Source organism: Myxine glutinosa, chromosome 2, assembly GCF_964187855.1.
Source record: "Myxine glutinosa chromosome 2, kmMyxGlut1.1, whole genome shotgun sequence".
NCBI classification, from domain to species: Eukaryota; Metazoa; Chordata; class Myxini; order Myxiniformes; family Myxinidae; genus Myxine; species Myxine glutinosa.
In genome coordinates this window covers 107,961,925-107,980,549 of record NC_136262.1, presented here as the reverse complement: position 1 = coordinate 107,980,549, position 18,625 = coordinate 107,961,925, and the positions used below count along the sequence as shown (strand labels likewise).

The 18,625-nt window shown below is 47.9% G+C and overlaps 2 protein-coding genes across 2 annotated transcripts in view; both read right to left on the bottom strand.

Annotated features, from left to right (window-relative positions):
* MBP (myelin basic protein) overlaps nucleotides 1–4,500 on the bottom strand; it is a 72,991-nt gene extending 68,491 nt beyond the window's left edge. The window contains exons 1-2 of the mRNA XM_068107503.2: nucleotides 4,483–4,500; nucleotides 3,944–4,298 (exon numbers count right to left, since the gene is read on the bottom strand). Coding sequence (XP_067963604.2) covers nucleotides 3,944–4,298; nucleotides 4,483–4,500 — 373 coding nt within the window. The remainder of the gene's footprint in view (nucleotides 1–3,943; nucleotides 4,299–4,482) is intronic.
* LOC144890862 (uncharacterized) overlaps nucleotides 1–18,625 on the bottom strand; it is an 812,162-nt gene that overhangs the window by 772,363 nt on the left and 21,174 nt on the right. The window lies entirely within an intron of this gene.

Genomic DNA, 18,625 nt, shown 5'->3' with positions numbered 1-18,625 from the left:
GATTGGTGGTGCCACCTGTCGTTCAACCTCACGATCGGTAGTGCGAGCGTTCGCAGGTCGCCACGATTGATTGTCCGAGCGGTCGCAAGTCACCACGATTGACTGTACGATTGGTCGCTGATCGCCACCACTATTCGCACGATTACCTACGATTGATCTTGCGATCGATCTTCTCCAATCGTTGGTGATCGCACAACCACGCGTACCACCAATCGTACGATGACCCCTAAGACCAATCGCTGTTTGCGATCGCAAATGGAGAGCGTAGCAAACATTGACGATTGGTCGTACCTCGGCCAGATTGCCATCGATCGCACGATCCAGAAATCGTACGATCCAGTGTGACTGTGGCCTAAGCTCACATGTCTGTAGTTGAGGGGATCCGTTTTTGCACCATGTTTATGTAATGCAGTGATGTTGATGGATTTCCTAGCAGATATAAGATGACATAGGGAAATGATAGGGTGAAAAGGGCTGAAAAAGGATGGGAAAGAGCAGCAAAGCATGTTTTTAGAACACGTGAGCTGATGCCATCCGGCCCAGATGCAGAATCAGAGTCCAGGGTTGTCAGAAACTCCTCTAGCTTCTCAGGTGAAAAAGACACAGAGTACTGGAGCTGTTGGGTGTGACTGGGTAGGGCAGATACAGAGTGTGAGTGGTTGTGGACACAAGATTCGGAAGCAAACACAGAATTGAGACATTTGGCCTTCCCACGAGCAGAGGTGGAGTGCATTTGAAGTGAGGGGAGGGGAACATAGTCCAGCGAGACGTGACAAAGTGCTACCTGTTTTTTGGGAAAGGAGCCATGTTTGAAAGTTCAGCCTTGAGGTTGGCCAGGTGTTTGGGGGGAAATGCGAGGGAGCATGTGTGAGGGTATCTGGGCGGGGTTGTGGTAAGGGGAGAGTAGAAAAGGAGGGGACATTAGCTGGTGGGATACTGAATTGGGGTAGCGAGAAGCGGTGAGGTTGGGAGGATATTGGCGTGTTGCTAAAGACCAGCGGACTCAGGGGAGGGTACTGATGTGGAGGGGTTTTGATGTGAATGGGGAGTTGATGTTCGTGTGGAGACATCCTCTGCACATTACACTTCATGTGATCCTCAATTCCGATAGAGTAGCACATTAACCGTAGGGAGATTGTGTCACCACCCTACAGTCACAAACACACACACACACACACACACACACACACACACACACACACACACAATTACATTTACATCTAGACTGTGAGTAAACTTACATGTGAAATTCTGACAACTTTTCATCAAAAAAGACTCGGCCTCCCTCTCCCATCTCTGACCCATCTTTGCTTTCCACTCTGTCGGTAAAGTACGTCGTGCTGTCGGTATGCAGACAGTCGAAGAACTGAGCATTTGTGAGTTTGACAGGTTTGGCAGGAAAATGTATGAAAACGAAGAAGGATAAAAGAAAATGTGTGAAGAAGAAGAAGATTAAATTGACGAAGAAGAAAAAGATGTGGGGTTTTCCTCTTGGAGAGATAAGGCAAAGTAAGTATTTTGAAATGTTATTAAAACCTTTTAAGTCCAAAGCCAATTAGTTCAATTCGGAGGTAAGGCATGAACAATGAATGAAAAAAAGGAAGAACAGGAGGAATGAGTTGATTTTTGTTGAGTTAATGGAGTAGTTTTGTTTGTTTGTTTTTTGAGAAGGGGTTAAGGGAAGAGGGGAAATAAAATGAAGTTAAGGATCATGAAAGGGGAACACTGAAGAACATGTCAAATCGAATGAGGAACTTGTCACATCATAGACAAAATCAGCACTCTCACGAGCTGAGGCCTTGGAGAGATCAGCTAGATACTCACAAAGACACAAATTTGAAAATACACCACACCAAGGTCCGGTAAAACACGGAAAATTGGATGGAAACACAATAAACAGTAACGGCACTCAGTAGAGAGTATACCTCCGCCAGGCTGAACCATTTATGTTTTGTATCCCATCCGTAGGCCGGATCCGGATCTTCACCAAAATCTAATCAATTCGTCCGTGTCACATACCCAACTTCTCCACCAAATTTCATCTCAATCTGTCCACAACTTTTTGAGATATCCTGTTCACAAACAGTAAACACAGACAGACAGACAGACAAGGGTGAAAACACAACCCCTGTCCATTCCGGTGGTGGAGGCAATTACAGAGCTCATCGAACACCTTATCCCATACAGTCTTGAGAAAGAAGGACATGGGTGGGGTCTACTAGAGTTAAATTTGATTGGTCAGATAATGTAAAGTGACATAATATTTTGTCAAAGTACTGCTAAACGGAAGAGTTTTGAAAGTGTCAAAAAGGTAATTTGTGTTCTGCAGTGTTCAAGTATGTAATTAAATTGAAATAAAAGAAAATTTTAAAGGTCATAGAAAAAAAAAAATATGAAATTTACAACCGTTGAAGAATCACGCACTGAGACTGCTAAAGGTCAAAAACCCCCAGACCTTCACTGAGCACTTTCCTGGGAAGGGTTATACTAGGTGGTTTGCCTTTGCCTTCCCAGCAGTAGTTAAGGCAGGAATTTGTTTGTGCAATGGCAATAGCTCGCCTACTCTTCGTGAAAGACACAGTGGGATCTTTAACATCCACCAACCCTCCCAACGACTTTCTCAACAATCCTCACCGAGAAGTTCTGTCACTCAAACATTTGGGTCTCACTATCTGCCATGACCTTGCCTGGGAAAACCACAATTCCAAGCTGGCAGATGCAGATGATCCTGCCAGCAGATGATCCTGCCAGCCCATCAAAGGTCTACAGCTTCAAATTATACCAGGAGACCTTTCCATCCAACCAGCACTTACATAACAGACGCCTGTTTGCAAAACAACAACAAAAGGGTGTCTGGTGACGTTGCATGCATCACAAAAAGATGTCCCAAAGCGAAACGACCGACATACCTTGCGCTTGCACAACGAAGGCTTGAGAACACGCAGTCAACTGAGTTAGCCCGTCGCCCCAAAATGTGTAAAACGTTATGCACGAACACGGCGTCCAATCAAAACGAGGCAAAACAACTGCTGCCGTTGGTAAAGTGAGATGCTGCTCACGGCACCTGGAGGTAACCAAATACCAAGTACCGAGGCTCTATGTTGCTGGAAAAGGCTCGACTGGAACAGGCGCACAATTGACCCAAATAATTTTTCCTGACCCACATGATTTCCCATAACCCATTTCTTTGGTCAGCACTTATCCGCCCCATCGGGTTTTTTGGCCCGCACGATTCGCAGTGGGAGTGTCACGCAGAGCCATCAAAGCCGGGTCTGTGCGTCCGTGCGACCTAGAGGAGTTGGTGGCAGAGAGTGATGCGATATCCGATACCGATACCACGGGGATTTTCAGTGCGCCGCCTCAGGAATGCAACAGGAGCAACAACGCTCGTCGCGTGCGATTTCCTGATGCTCAGCGAGCGCGTCGCGTCGTGCTCGACGATGCGTCACCTCGAGTTGCGCACAAGGCAACAGACCACGTCGAGTCTGTTCCACCATGAAAATGCCTGCCATCACACACACTGAATGCCTGCCATCACACATCACACTGACGCACCCCTGGAGGGATAAATTAACCGTCATGTAGCCAACGAAGCGCCCTGTAGTCGCATTGGGACCCATTCGTCCTTTTTGTGGTCTGCACCGATGTCTTGTGCAGCATCCAAAGGAGAGTTGCATGAAATTAACAATTTCCAAGCACCATAATTCATTCGAGGCAATAGAGGAAAGGTATGTCAAAATTCCTTATGTATGTCGTATTATGCGCAAACGCGCGCGTGTCTTTCCTTCCTGGTGTTATTCCTTCCCACTCGTGACACTTTGGTGGCCGTTTGCCTAACTCGGTGACCACCAATCGAGCCATAGATCGATTAACTTAAAGACTCCTCAGAGTCTTCCATACCCGCGGATCTCGTGGTCATAATAAAAGTTGTCTTTGAACGTACCTCCACGGGTCGAGGGTCTAGAGCCGCAGGACGGTGCGCCCGCGCCGACGGTGAAGAACCTCGTCAGGAGCGGTGCTCGTAGGACGTTGAGCTCGTGGACACAAGTATCCTGCATCCGGGGTTTAAACCCCAAGATGGCACCCTTTTCACGTGTTGTTCGCCGAGCCGAGTGTGGAGAGAGTGGCCTTTGTGTGGCACGAGACGCGCCCAGTGCTGGAACGCGGCACCTGCATGACGCCTCCTGGTGGGTGCAACCTCCGTGGCACAACTCAAGGCGGCGGACCTTTCCCAGCACACATTGCAGCTCCTGCGTGTTGTGGCTGTTATCAGGACTCCACCTGCTATTAAAGCGAACCTAGAAAACCTCAAGTAGATGCGAACATCTTCAAAGTATGTCGTTCAAAGATGAAACTGCGACACTTCCAAATCGGTTATCAATGGAGATACGGTGTCATGATGAAGCTAAAAATTCATGGAGAGTTTGCAATCATTATAATTTGTTCGTGAGTTGAGGATTATTGCATCTGATTATTAAAGACAGCACAAAATGGAATCATAATCAAGTATTAGTGTATCGATCAACGCATTGGGAGCGCACCGGTAAACTGGAATTGAACGGGATGATCAGTGGGGAGATCCATGTACCTGTTTTCTCTCGTTATCTTGTGATGTCCGGCTGCTCAGTAGTGAGCGTCGGTGTTAACAAGCGTCAACATGTCGTCTGCGTTAATCAAGGGTGCAGCAAGGGTTGGTCACGCCAAGGACTGCCTTTCCACCCGCGCCCCCTCTGTTGCATTTACATTATTGCAGCTTATTTACAAGAACAAGAAGAACACAATGCACTAGGGAGTTCATAGAACACCTTACTCTGCACTGTCCTTGAGAAACAAAGACATGGGTGAATTGTGCGAGCAGCAAATTTGATTGGTCGAAATGATGTAAAATGCCGTAATATTTTGTTCAAGTACTGCTAAACAGAAGGGTTTTGAAAGTGTCAAAAAGGTAATTTGTCTTTTACAATCTACAATGTTCAAGTATATCATTCAATTGAAGTACATAAATATTTTAAAGGTTGCAAAAAAAACTCTTTTTGGAAGTTTACCGCCAATGATGCAGCGTCTTTTACACCACCTTATTTAACGCGTTACATTAGTTAATCGTGCCTGTTGTTTGTGTCCTTTATGACATCCTTAAAAACTGTAAGTTTCCTGTTTGGAATTATTTTAAAGTTTGTTTGACCACAAGACATGTAGACAGAGTAAAAAAAATTTTTTTATCTTCCTCCTCCCTGCGCATGTGAGATCAGGGCGAGATTCTGGCCAATTTGTCAATTTCAGAGCTAAAGTAATTCTAAACTCAGGTTCATTTTCCGATTCGTGTTCAAAATATAACATTCAATTGAAATCAAGTTGTTCCTCGATCATAAACTGATGTTTGTAGACAGACAGACAAATGGACACTTGCTTCAACCTGCTTTTCTCTTTGCGGGCACCGGGTAACCGGAGGGAAAATAAAAAGGCAGAGACAGTTTTGAACATGACAAGTTTTGAGGAGTAAATTGTGCACTCTGTTGAGGATAAAAACAATTTCCTTTTCTACAACAGAGAGGATCATGGAAGAGCAAGGTTAAATTGGCATTGGGGGTAGCGGAGCAACAATGAGGGACAACCGGCAAGGGGGAAAACAAACAGGAAAGGAAGAGGTAGAAACAGAGAAAGGGGGAGGAAACACTCAAAACAGCAAGAAAGAGGACTGCGTCAGGAAGGGTTAATGGAGGCGATTAAGATCATGAGTATGGATTTGGGGTGACAGAAGGTGGGGGTGCACTATGTGCTTGAATCCCCGGAAGGAAGAGTGTGGCAGAAAGGGTTGAAGTGTGCAGTCAACCTGGATTTTGGGAATTTAACCAGGAGTGAGCTACTGGAAGAACGCATGCATCCTGTAGTTGCAGTGGAGGGCCGGAGGACTAAGAGAAATCAAGTTGGAGTGAGTAATGTTGGAGAATAGACGGTAGAAAACAACTTCCTGCAATGTGAGAACAACAACAGACATTGTGCTTCCCCCTCATCTTTGGAAATTCAAATAATTTTGAGAGCTTTACATTCCTAAAATCTAGCAAAGACGGATGTGATGCTGGAGCACCAGCCCATAGCAGAGAACAGTACTCCAATGAGCGATGGAAAAAGGCCTTGTAGACTGTGAGTATTTCTGATTTTCCACGAAAAGACTTGGATCAATCGAGGATGCTCTGTCTACGGCCAGCATTGGACGCCAGCTTTGCTATGTGATTGGCCTAGAGAAGGTCATTGCTGGTGGTGAGACCTAGTAGTTAAGGAACCTGAACCTCTTCCATTGAATGACCAAGGAAAAAGATAGGTGAGTTTGTTTGACTATCATTCCAAAGTGAGAAGGTGATGTAATGTCCCTGTAGGTTTGGGCCAGAATTTGAAATTTGGCCCTGGTGCCAGCAATAGCTCACCTATTCTTTGCGAAGGACACCATGGGATCTTTATCATCCACCAACTAATATCGGCAGACAGGACCCCGGACCCCAGTTTAATGTCCATCTGAGGGATGGCACACGCATTGATGGATCACCCTGCCTGTGAAACACCGAGATGACAGTTCATACCTGGATCAGGAACAGGATTTGTGTGCATACGTCAAGGCCACCCTCTCAGCCCTATTTGAAGGGTCATTTATATAGATGAGGAACAATACTGGGCCCAAAGCACTGTCTTGGGGAACTCAAGCCTCCACTGGTAAAGGTTTAATTTCCATTCCATACATAGAAGATTCCATTCATAGCAACATGTTGATTGCCGTAGTGCAGGAAGTCCAAAATCCAGGAATGAAGAGGGCCATGAATGCCACAGGCAGAGAGATTGGCAAGCAAAGCAGGATGCCAGACTGTGTCGAATGTCCGAGATATGTCCATGGAGATAGTCCTGCCCTCTTGATTGAGATTGCAGACCTTCAACAATATAGGACTTGTAAATGATGCAATCCTTCTCAGAATACTTGGTGGGCATGTGTAGAAACTCCAGAAAATGGCCGTGTTTGGGGCAACATAAAATATATCGTGTGTGCGAGATTAGGTTTGTTACCTAAAATGGCTCACAAAGCTTCTAAAATAAGCTGAAAATACTTGGGAACATACCTGTGAGAAAGGGGTGTACCTCTGCAAAAGGAAAGATTTGTTGAACGTCCTGAATGCACCCAAAAAGGTGACAGCTTGCAGCTCCCTGTACTGCAAACTGCCGAGGACATGGACCGATGCAAGGCCTGTGGACAGGCTGTGGACGGCATGTTCTACCCAGCCTTCCCAATCATCCCTGTTAGTGAGAGAAGGACATAATATGTTGGGGCTTGTCAATGCATAGGGCAAATTTTAAATGATGACATTTACTATTAATCATGTTTGGGAGGAGACTGACGTGGGAGCTGTATGGGCGGTGAGGGTCGTTATAAATACTGTATATATTTTTTGTTTGGTTCCGGGGCAACAAGAGAAATTGTACTATATTTTTGCATTTGTAACACACACAGGGAATGTGCAAAAGTCCTCATTTAGCATTCATACCTAATTTTGAAAGTCCTGTATTGCTGACAAAGGAGGTCTTGTGGGAAATTTGACCTCATAAGGATTTGAAATTTCAACTAGATCTTTGGACAAAAACTTTCCCCCAAGGCAAAACGACCTCTGGATTGTTTGTCCTTCTGACCTTCTGGATTGTCTGACCTGACATTCTGACAAAACGACCTTCTGGATCTCATAGTCCCCAAGGTAGCATTATTAAATACGAGCAAAGGTAGCATTGCCAGGCAACGCAGGGCCCCTCCTCCCACCCCTTCCCCTCCATTATCTTATGCCACCCCGCCCCCTGCCTCCTCCCCCCTCCCACCCACTTTCTCTAAACTCCCACGTCACCCCTTCCCCTCCCTCCTCGTCCCTCCCCTGGACACCCTGTATCTGCAACAGTATTTTTCTCAATAAATTATTTCAAAGATGTTCTGGGGAAAACATTCTGTTCCTTTAGCTTCCAAATTGCTTCCTTTACTTTCAGAGACAGTTCTCTGGTCTTCATGCTGGTTTGTGCCGACTGTCCAAAGGCAGACTCTCAAGGCAAAAGCAAAGGCTAAACCCAAGATTAGACATTCAAAGTTCTGTTATGTTTGAACAACTAATGCTACAAGAAACACCTGTTAATCATGTATGTAAGGAATCTCGATGTATCTAAGTAGGCTGTCTGTCGGGTAAGAGCGTTTGCATGTCGCCATGAGGGATGTGGCTTTGTGTTAAGTAATTCTAGGGCTTAAAGGTTAATTCCCCAGTGTGTAAATTGCCCCTGTGATCTTCCCTCCATCTTTATTACAATTAAAAAGCTTACCAAACAACAACTATAACAAAGGACTCATTCGATCACAATGCCGCCAGGGTTAACCAACACCCAGCACATTTGCCGATCGACACGTAAATCCCACCTCACGACCGCCGATGTCATCCGAACATTCCTGAATGACAACTGGACTCTGCCCCCCGACAACTCGTGGCGAGGAGGCCACATCCCGGCCTTTGTAATTGGTGGAGGCGCAATGGGATGATTGAGTAGTGCTCGATGATTGGACAGAGTGTGACGTCCGCGTGGAACATTCGAGAGCTGAAGAGCAAAAAGACGCGGTCTCACCAACTTGGTCTCTGTGTGCTGGCTTTCAACGTGGACGGCTGCATTTGCCTTTTGCTCTCTCTTTCTTTATCCTGAGTTGATTGCGGGCGGCCGCATCTCACTATATTCCTCTCGTTTTGTCTTGGTCGCACTGGCAAACGGCTGTGTTTGTGCTGCATCCTTTTGTGAAGCCTTGGATAGTAACGGAGGAAGAAGAAGCCGTCCCGTTGATCCCTTTGCAGAAGCCTTGGTGGAAGAAGAAGCCTTGGTGGAAGGCGGGCGTGGGTCTTGCTGGTGCGTTTTTGCCTTGTGTGCACCTGTGAGGAAGCGATAAAAGCAATGAAGAGTAGAAAAGCAGGAGGGCCGACGGGAGTTGTGGGAGACATGTTGAAGGCAGTGGGAAGTTGGGGTGTGAAGAGAATGGCAGAGATCTGTAATCTGGTGGTGAAAGAAGGCCGCATTCCAGTGGATTGGGAACCGAGTACCCTCGTCCCTCTACACAAAGGGAAAGGTGACCCTCTGGACTGTGGCTCATATCGAGCGATAAAGTTATTGGAGCATGGAATGAAGGTATTGGAAAGGGTGTTGGAGAGGAGGATAAGAAAGAAAAGTGAAGATCGACGAAATGCAGTTTGGATTTATGCCAGAAAGAGGAACGGCAGATGCGCTTTATATTGTGAGGCAGAGGCAGGAGAAGTACATGGAGAAGAGGAGGAGGTTGTTTCTTGGGTTTGTTGATCTGGAGAAAGCATTCGATAGGGTTCCACATGAAGTAGTGACATGGGCATTGAGGAAGTTAGGAGTGGAGGAATGGTTGATCAGAGTAGTGATAATGTATGAGAGAGCACGCACAGCTGTAAGGACGAAGGACGGGAACAGTGGTGAGTTTGAGGTGAAGGTGGGAGTGCATCAGGGGTCGGTACTAAGTCCACTACTATTTGTAGCTGTGATGGAGGTGCTGGCTCAGAATGTAAAGGAGGGTTTACCATGGGAGTTGTTGTATCCAGATGATCTGGTGTTGATTGCGGAAAGTATGGATGGACTGAAGGAGAAGATGAACAAGTGGAAGGAATGTATGGAGACAAAAGGTCTGAAGGTGAATATCGGAAAAACAAAGGTGATGGCAAGTGGTAAAGCATGTGATAAAGCATGTGGTGAGGTGGAAAGAACTGGGAAGTGACCGTGTGCTGTGTGCAGGAAGGGTGTTGGAGTGAACTCCATTCAATGTACAATGTGCGCTGAGTGGGTTCATCAAAAATGTAGTGGTCTGAGATGGTCATTAACCAGTGTGGCAACTACATTCAAGTGTAAGGTGTGCACAGAGGGAGCTGCAGATGGAGGAAATGTTGAGTTGGATCTTGGAGACGGCGTGAAGCTGGAAGGTGTGAAAACATTTTGTTACCTAGGAGACGTTGAATGGAGAAGGTGGATCAGACTCGGCAACGGTTGCCAGAGTTTGATGTGTATGGAAGAGGTTTCAGGAACTGAGTGGCGTGCTGACGAGGAGGGGAGTGTCGTTGAAGCTGAAGGGAAAGGTGTATGCTCCATGTGTGAGAAGTGTTATGATTTATGGGAACGAGACATTGGTAATGAATGTAGAGTAGCAACGAAGGCTTGAAAGGGTGGAAATGCGAATGGTTTGGTGGATGTGCGGAGTATCGTTGAGAGAGAGGAAGACAAATGAAGAATTGCGAAAGATGATGGGAATAGAGCCTGTGATGGATTCTGTGAAGAGAAACAGGTTGAGATGGTTTGGTCATGTGTTGAGGAAGGATGAAAGTGACTGGTTGAGAAGAGTGATGGAAATGAATGTAGAAGGAAGTAGAGGACGGGGAAGACCGAGAAAGACTTGGCTAAAGGTGGTGGAAGAAGAAATGCGGGCAAGGGGGTGAACAAGGGGAGATGCAGAAAATAGGGCAAAATGGAGAAGATTGTCATGGGGCCCGCAAGGCTAACCCCGACTCTAGCAGGGGAAATGGCCTTAAATTGCCTGTTATTGTTGTTGTTGTTGCACCTGTGAGGAGGAGGAATACACCGGCGGCTGGCTACAGGCGCAATTCCGGGGTATCTTGTGCGTTCCCCACGCGGGGGTTTGAGGCGACGACCAGCAAGCCTTACTAGCCATTTGGGGATGCAAAGCTAAGTGCAGGCACTACACAAAAGGCCATTATTTATTTTCTTTTACTTTCATTTCCCCCTTGTTTGTATATGAGTCTGAGTGGAGACATCTCAAATTAGGAATTTATTTTCCCTCACCTTTCGTTGTCTTGTACATTAATGGAAATAAATTTATACTTGTTGAATTTTACTTTCTGTCCTGGTTCGCTCCCCTCCCCTCCCCTCCTCCCCTCCTCCCCACCTCCCCCCTTGGCAATGCCGGGTACTTCTGCTGGTCTACTATATAAGAGAGATGTTGGTCTGTGTGTCTGTCTGTCTGTGTCGCCATTTTTCACAGATGGCTGAACGGATCTTCGTCAAACTTTCAGAGGTTCATCAGTGAGTGCCTGGGAGTGTTTTGGGGCAAAAAAAATTTTTTTGGGGAAAAAAAATAAAGTTCGTTTTTTTTATTCAAAAAGATAAAATAAAAATAAATAAAAATAAAAATCGCTTGATAGTGCCTAAGCCTTTTTAAAATTAATGACAGTTATATACAAGTACACATTCGCGAAAATAAATACAAAACAATCACCAGACATTTGAACACAAATAAATCAAACAATTCCGGAAGTGTACGAATTTCGTAGTAAGGCTGCTTCTTCTTCCTGATCAGCATAACACTTAACTCAGAAACGTGATGAACGCCACATTCACCAGCATATATTCAACGAAAAGGTGATGAATCCCCTTCCTCTCCTGCCCCCCCTCACACTCTCCCCTTCCCCCTCCTCCCCCCACCCTCTCCCCCGCCCTCCCCCTCCCTTCCTCCCCCACCCCCCCTCCTCCCCCCTTCCTCCCCCCCTCTCCCACCCCCTCCCCCACCCGGCAGCGCCGGGTACTTCTGCTCGTCTACTATATAAGAGAGTCATTGGTCTGTGTGTCTGTCTGTCTGTCTGTGTGTGTGTCACCATTTTCTCAGAGATGGCTAAACTGATCTTCGTCAAACTTTCCGAGGCAATGTCTTGGGGAAAAAAACATTGATAAAATTTTGACAAAAAAAAAGTTAGATTTTTAAAGCTTTTTTAAAAATTGCTCGATGGTGACTGAGCCTTTGTAGGTGGTAGGTGGCATGAATGTGTGTGTGTGTGTGCATGTATGTGAGTAATATAATATTAAATATAAAGCTTCCTTAGTGGGGTGTAGGGTGGTGTTTTAGGCACCCACAAAAAAATAGGAAAAAAAACATTGATTTCTTCAAAATACCAACAGGATCAGAACATTACTGGTCAAATATATTGTTGCGGTTTTGTGGTTTTATAATAACGGTTAATTTCCCCTCTTAGTTAGTTACACTACAACATGTAGCCTCGCTTAAGCTCAGTTATTTCTCAGTAAATGTAAGCGTAGACCTTTCCTGTGTTCGTTTTGTGTTGAATAGGATAATGAAAATTAGGTGTCCTTATGGTGCTTTGGTTTGGTTTTTGGTGCCGATATACCACGAGGCAGGCCTGAACAAGTCGACCAAGGCCAAAGGAAGGCGGAGGAGGAGCCATCGGTAAGCACGAGCCGCCAATCAGGGCTCGAGGGGAGTGACTTACCACTGCGGCAAAAGGCGGGGTTTGGAACATTCGAGTCGGGCTAGGGCGGGGCCATATAACCCTTTGCCCAGAGCCCCCCACCTCAGTTCGGGTGAGATGAGAGACGAGTTCAGTGGAGGTCTGGAGTACAGACGAGTTGAGATTGCATCGTTTGAGTCATATTGTATGAACTGAATAACCCTGTTGTACACGAACTTTCCCTGCTCCCCGTGCTCTGCGCAGTATTAATCGCACTGTAAAGACGACCCGCGCCGTGCCACCGACACGTGATTTTCCTCCTGCCTGCCTTTGTTTGATACGTGCCGCGAGGATATTTCCTCCTGCCTGCCTTTGTCTGATACGCACCGTGAGGATTTTCCCTCCTGCCTGCCTTCGTCGGGATACGTGCTGTGACAGCCAGAGGGCCACGACCGGGTGAGCTGTTCCCGGAGCGACCGAAGCAGGTGCGCTTTGCGCGTGAACTCCTCTTCCTCCATCTCCCTGTGTGTGTAAGTGGGCCCATTGTCTGGGATTTGAAGTATAAGACTGTTTAAGTTCTGCCCTGTGTCCCTTCCTTCTACCAATCATTGTAACTAGTGTAAATAAACCCTGTTATTCCTTCTGATTCGACCGTCTTGTGTTTTCCATCATTGTCTTAGCATGGTACGAATTAGATCGCTCTAATCGGGTTCTATAGAAAGGTAACAGCACGAGTCACGTGGTACGCATTCTGCTCGGGCATACTCAATTACGCGTGGTTCGTGCGAGACCCGATCCCCGCTTCCGCTGCGGTGTTGGTACTCACGGTACGTGTGAAATTGTCCCGAAACCCTTTCCCACGTTTGCCCGGAAGTGGCGACTCGGTCTCGCGGTTTCGAAGACCCAAGGAGAAAAAGGGGCTTAATCTCCCCTTTGTAACAGGAACGGGCTTCGAAGATCCGCAACAATTTGGTAATCAGGAGTGGGATTTGAACCCTGGGAAAAAAATTTGGACACCAAATTGTACAAATTGGCCGCAACAATTTGGTGTCAGTGGAATGGGATTTGAACCCTAAAAATTTTTTGGACGAATTGGCTCCAAATTACGAGCGAACGAAATTTAGTTTTAAAATCCAAATTGTATTCGTACCATGGCTGGCCAAGGCAGTCGAATGCCGGTGGAGGTAGAATAAGAGGTAGAATTGATGACCCAGGACCAGGAGAGACAGTTGGTAGTGGAGGAAGCCGAAGAGGGTGCGGTAGCTGGTAACGAAAATGGCGGAGCCTCGCACGCGCCGGCGAGAGCCGCGCCCGCGGCGCCAAGGGACTGGGGTCTTTTTATGATTCAACTCGCGGCGAGCTTCGAGAAAGTAAATGATAACATAAATAAAATGGGGGACAAATCCACCCGGAGTTGAAAGAAATGGGGGACAAATCCACCCGGGAATTGGAAAAAATGATGGCAGAGTCAAAGAGGGACATGAAAAAGGCGGGGGAGGACATTAGGCGCGGGTTGAGCGAGGAGGTTGCAGTGGTACGCAACGGGGTGAAGCAGTGTAAGGAATGCGTGGGGAGCGAGCTTGAGTGAGGCACAGCCAAGTTGACCGGGGCTATGGAAATCACGACGCGGGGTGTAGCAGAGCCGACGGTCGCCAAATTGGACAAAGAAATTTCATGGGCGCCGGCAGTCGTCGGGGAAAAAAGAAACAATTGGGGGAGGAGAGACAGAAGAACCAGAAAATAAATCATGGGAGAAAGTAATGGAATCCGCGCAAAGTCTGTATTTGCACCGTGATGCCGGGCTTGCTAACCCAATAAAAAGTTTGCAGGTGCTGCCGGGGAAGGAGGACCCGGGGGTGAGTGGAAAATATGGCACGAATGTGTTTGGCGTGAACGGGTTTTTGGCGCGCTTGGGAGAGAGATGAGACCTGGGCGTTCACGGAAGGTCCATTGTGCGGTGTACGAGAGAGTGTGGTACGAATTACGAGAGAGTGTGCCGAAGCGTGAGTGAGAAAAGTGTGTGCCAAGGTATGCGATGATGGGGTGCCTGAAAGGTGCGAGTGCGCCTGGGTGGTATGCACCAGAGTGTACGAGTACGAGGAAGAATGCACACCAGACTGTGTGCAAGAAAAGTGTGTCCTGAAGTGTGTGAAAGGCATGAGTGCGCCTAGGTGTGCAGGTACAAGTACGGAGTGTGAGGGAGAATGCACACCAGAGAATGTGGAAGGAGAGTGTGCAGTAACGGAGTGTGTGGAAGGCACGGGGGCACCTGGGTGTGCGAGTGCGGAGTGGATCGCGAGTGGTGAGGACGTGGCTCAAGCATCGACACCGACCGGGTAGTGCCTAGCGGGACGGGTAGCAGACGTGATCCCCGGTGAGTTGTGTGCTGCAGGGACCGGAGGGAATCCATGCTGCGTCGGTCTCTTAAGGACCGGCGTGCACGATTCGTACCAGCCCCCGCACTGTATGGTTGGTGCCGTGCCGTGGTGGCAAAGGCAATCGGCGAGGTTCAAGGGGAGGTAGGAGATTTCGGAGCCGCGCACCCTGTCGGGTGAGGTGCTCCAACCGTGGCCGGTTGGGTCATCGTGCATGGGACCGTGAGGCCCCACGCAGGGATGGAGCCCTGCACCTCGGCCTATCAATACCTCCCACCTTGGATCGAAAATGCCGGACAGCCATCCCATACAGGAGACCAACCACCCGAATGGATCGCTCGGCCCTTCGAGGTCGAGCGGTGACAACGAACATCCACATGGAGAGGCTCGAGTGTAGTGGACTGATGAGAGTAGTGTAGCCCATGTGGAGGAATGGTAGCACGACCATTCCTCACAAAGTGGGCCCATGAGCATTAGTTTAGGGGGATGGCAGTGATAGGCACATGGGGGTGCCAGCAATGGTTACCTCCATGGGGCACCGAAGCTAGCCGAGGGAGGGCTAGGATAATGGTAGGGATCTATAAGACCCTAGGGACGAGATTTAAGTAGTGACACCTGAACTATAGAGAGGACGTAGAGAGTTTAGGTGGTTGTTAAAGAAAAGGGAGTGCATAGTGTAAAGGGACGACGGGAAAGCACGAGATGTAGGGGAAGTAGTCAGCTAGATGATGCTGTGTGTGTGAGGAATTGTGTGAAAATAAGAGGAATTGTGTTTGAGGTGTGTGAGCACAAAAGGTGTGCGAGATATTTGGTGTGTGGAAGTAAGTACTGTGGAATGCTTGGTGTGGAATGCATGGTGCGAAGGAGTGAATGGGGGGAGGTGGAACCCATTCACAGATGCCCGGGGTGGGTAGTGTAAAGCCAGTTAGAGGGCATAGGCAAAATTGTATGGATATTGACGCCTGTGGTGCGAGTAGTGGAAACGAAGTGTTTTGTTGGGTGCATGAGTCAGTGACATGGCTGGGCGTATGCCTTAATTGGTGCGTATGGTTATTTGGGCACTCTGCCACTAGTAGTTTGTCGTCCAGGTGAGGCCGCAGGTAGGCTCTGGGAGCCGGTTAGTTGTAGTGTTGTGTGGGGTCCGAGGATCCAAGGGAAGGACCCGGGTTGCCCAATGCCAAGGTGGGCATCAGGGGGTAAAGTGCCAGGAGGGGCCTTCCCCATTTAGGTAGTCGCAGGAGCAGGTAAGCTCGGGTGGCGGCTTCAGTGGCGGAGGTGCGCAGGTAGTTGGACCTGCTAGTGGAGCCAAATGACCCAGCCCCGAAATTGTGCAAGGGCACAGAGTGAAAATTCGTTTGGAGTGAGACCCAAATTTCAAGGGCACCGCATTGTGGGCAATGGGAATTCGGGTTCTTAGAACCACATAGTTTAAAGATGGCCGATTGGCAGGGTATGACCCCGGGTAGTGTAAATGAGTAAATGTCAGAAGTGTAGTTAGGATGAGAAATCCCTTCGCATCATCCACAGCCAATCAGCGAGGAGGACGGAGCTCCACACCAATGCTCTGTAAGCTGTTTGGATGGTAAAGACGCATCATGACGTAAAAGTGACATTGTGTTTGTTCCATCCCTTCCTTCCTGGGAGGGATTGGGAGACGAATTTGGAATAGAGGGTGATATGGGAGACAAGACGTAGAGACGCATTGTGAATACAAGGGGGGCTAGGGTAGTGTAGCCGACGGTGGGGGGTACGGATGGATGGGGACAAGCCTGCTCTGCTCGCTCTTCCGTGCCCCTCGCACCGCATTACCTTGTGTTTCTGTGTGCTTTCCGCTTTGCTTGTTGTGCCTTATCTCTCCCCCCCCACCCCAGGACCATTTTGGAGGGTGAATTGTGCAGCACCATCGACCTGTGCAGCATCCCTTCTGCACCTTGCTACATCTGTGCAGCTGACATGTGCAGCACCTTGCTGCCATATCCTTTTGCTGCACATTTGTTACACCTGTGTAGCACTTTGCTGTCACAAACCCTTTGCTGCACCTTATCACACTTATGGACCACAAGCCTTGTGGCCTTACACCTCTGCTGTGCAGCATTTTTCTGCAAAACCATCTTGCACCTTCAGACCACTTGTTTGAGTGGCATTAATGCCACGCAGTCGGACCACATGAGATTGGCCCTGCTGGCAATATAAAAGCATTTTTGTACATTTTTATGATGGTGTGCTAGGCATAAGAAGATGTGTAAGTTTAGATAGCCCTGAAGATTAAAATGGCCTGTATGCCGGTCCGGGGGTTAGCCGGTTTGATATATGCACACAGAAGAAGCAAGATGCAAGAAGCAAGCAACAAGTGTCATGATTTTGAGTGTGTTTTTGCTGTGTTTTATCTTCCCTCCAATCTTCTCTTCCAAAAAGGACAGGTCCTGGGTCATAGCATTATAAATAAAGTTAAGTTCTGTGCTTGTAAATATAAGAATGCTGCCCACCGGCTATGTGTTTAGTTTGAAAATTCCGGAAATACTCGGGTAGTTGTGGGCGTGAATCTGTTATGAAGCTGCTCAACGCATTAGGAGGGACATATCCAGTGTTTTAAAACTGTCGCACTCACGGGTGAGAGTAAATGCTCGGGGGAACCACACCTATGTGTCACATGTAAGAGTAAGGTTAATTTTGCATGTCATTCTCTAACCGGTCGTTCCATTGGTGGTTTCGACTCGGGGACGAGTCTGATGGTTGAGGGGTGTAGTGTTGCGGTTTTGTGGTTTTATAATAAAGGTTAATTTCCCCTCTTAGTTATTTACACTACAACATGTAGCCTCGCTTAAGCTCAGTTATTTCTTAGTAAATGTAAGCGTAGACCTTTCCTGTGTTAGTTTTGCATTGAGTAGGATAATGAAAATTAGGTGTCCTTATGGCGCTTTGGTTTGGTTTTTGTCGCCGAAATACCACGAGGCAGGCCTAAACAAGTCGACCAAGGCCGAAGGAAGGCGGAGGAGGAGCCATTGGTAAGCACGAGCCGCCAATCAGGGCTCGAGGGGAGTGACTTACCACTGAGGCAAAAGGCGGGGTTTGGAACATTCGAGTCGGGCTAGGGCGGGGCCATTTAACCCTGTGCCCAGTTGCCCCCCACCTCAGTTCAGGTGAGATCAAAGACGAGTTCAGTGGAGGTCTGGAGTACAGACGAGTTGAGATTGCGTCGTTTGAGTCATATCGTATGAACTGAATAACCCCGTTGTACACTAACCTGCCCTGCTCCCCGCGCTCTGCGCAGTATTAATCGCGCTGTAAAGACAACCCGCGCCGGGCCACCGACACGCGATTTTCCTCCTGCCTGCCTTTGTCTGATACGCGCCACGAGGATATTTCCTCCTGCCTGCCTTCGTCGGGATACGTGCTGTGACCACCAGAGGGCCACGACCGGGTGAGCTGTTCCCGGAGCGAACGAAGCAGGTGCGCTTTGCGCGCGAACTCCTCTTCCTCCATCTCCCTGTGTGTGTAAGTGGGCCCATTGTCTGGGCTTAAGTATAAGACTGTTTAAGTTCTGCCCTGTGTCCCTTCCTTCTTCCAATCATTGTAACTAGTGTAAATAAACCCTGTTATTCCTTCTGATTCGACCGTCTTGTGTTTTCCATCATTGTCTTAGCATGGTACGAATTAGATCGCTCTAATCGGGTTCTATAGAAAGGTAACAGCACGAGTCAATTGGTACGCATTCCGCTCGGGTGTACTCAATTACGCGTGGTTCATGCGAGACTCGATCCCCGCTTCCGCTGCAGCGTGGGTACTCAAGGTACGTGTGAAATTGTCCCGAAACCCTTTCCCACGTTTGCCCGGAAGTGGCGACTCGGTCTCGCGGTTTCGAAGACCCAAGGAGAAAAAGGGGCTTAATCTCCCCTTTGTAACGGGAACGGGCTTCGAAAAACTGCAACAATATGTTTGGCCTTAATTTTGAATGTGGATTGATATTGTTACGCATCTGTGTGATAT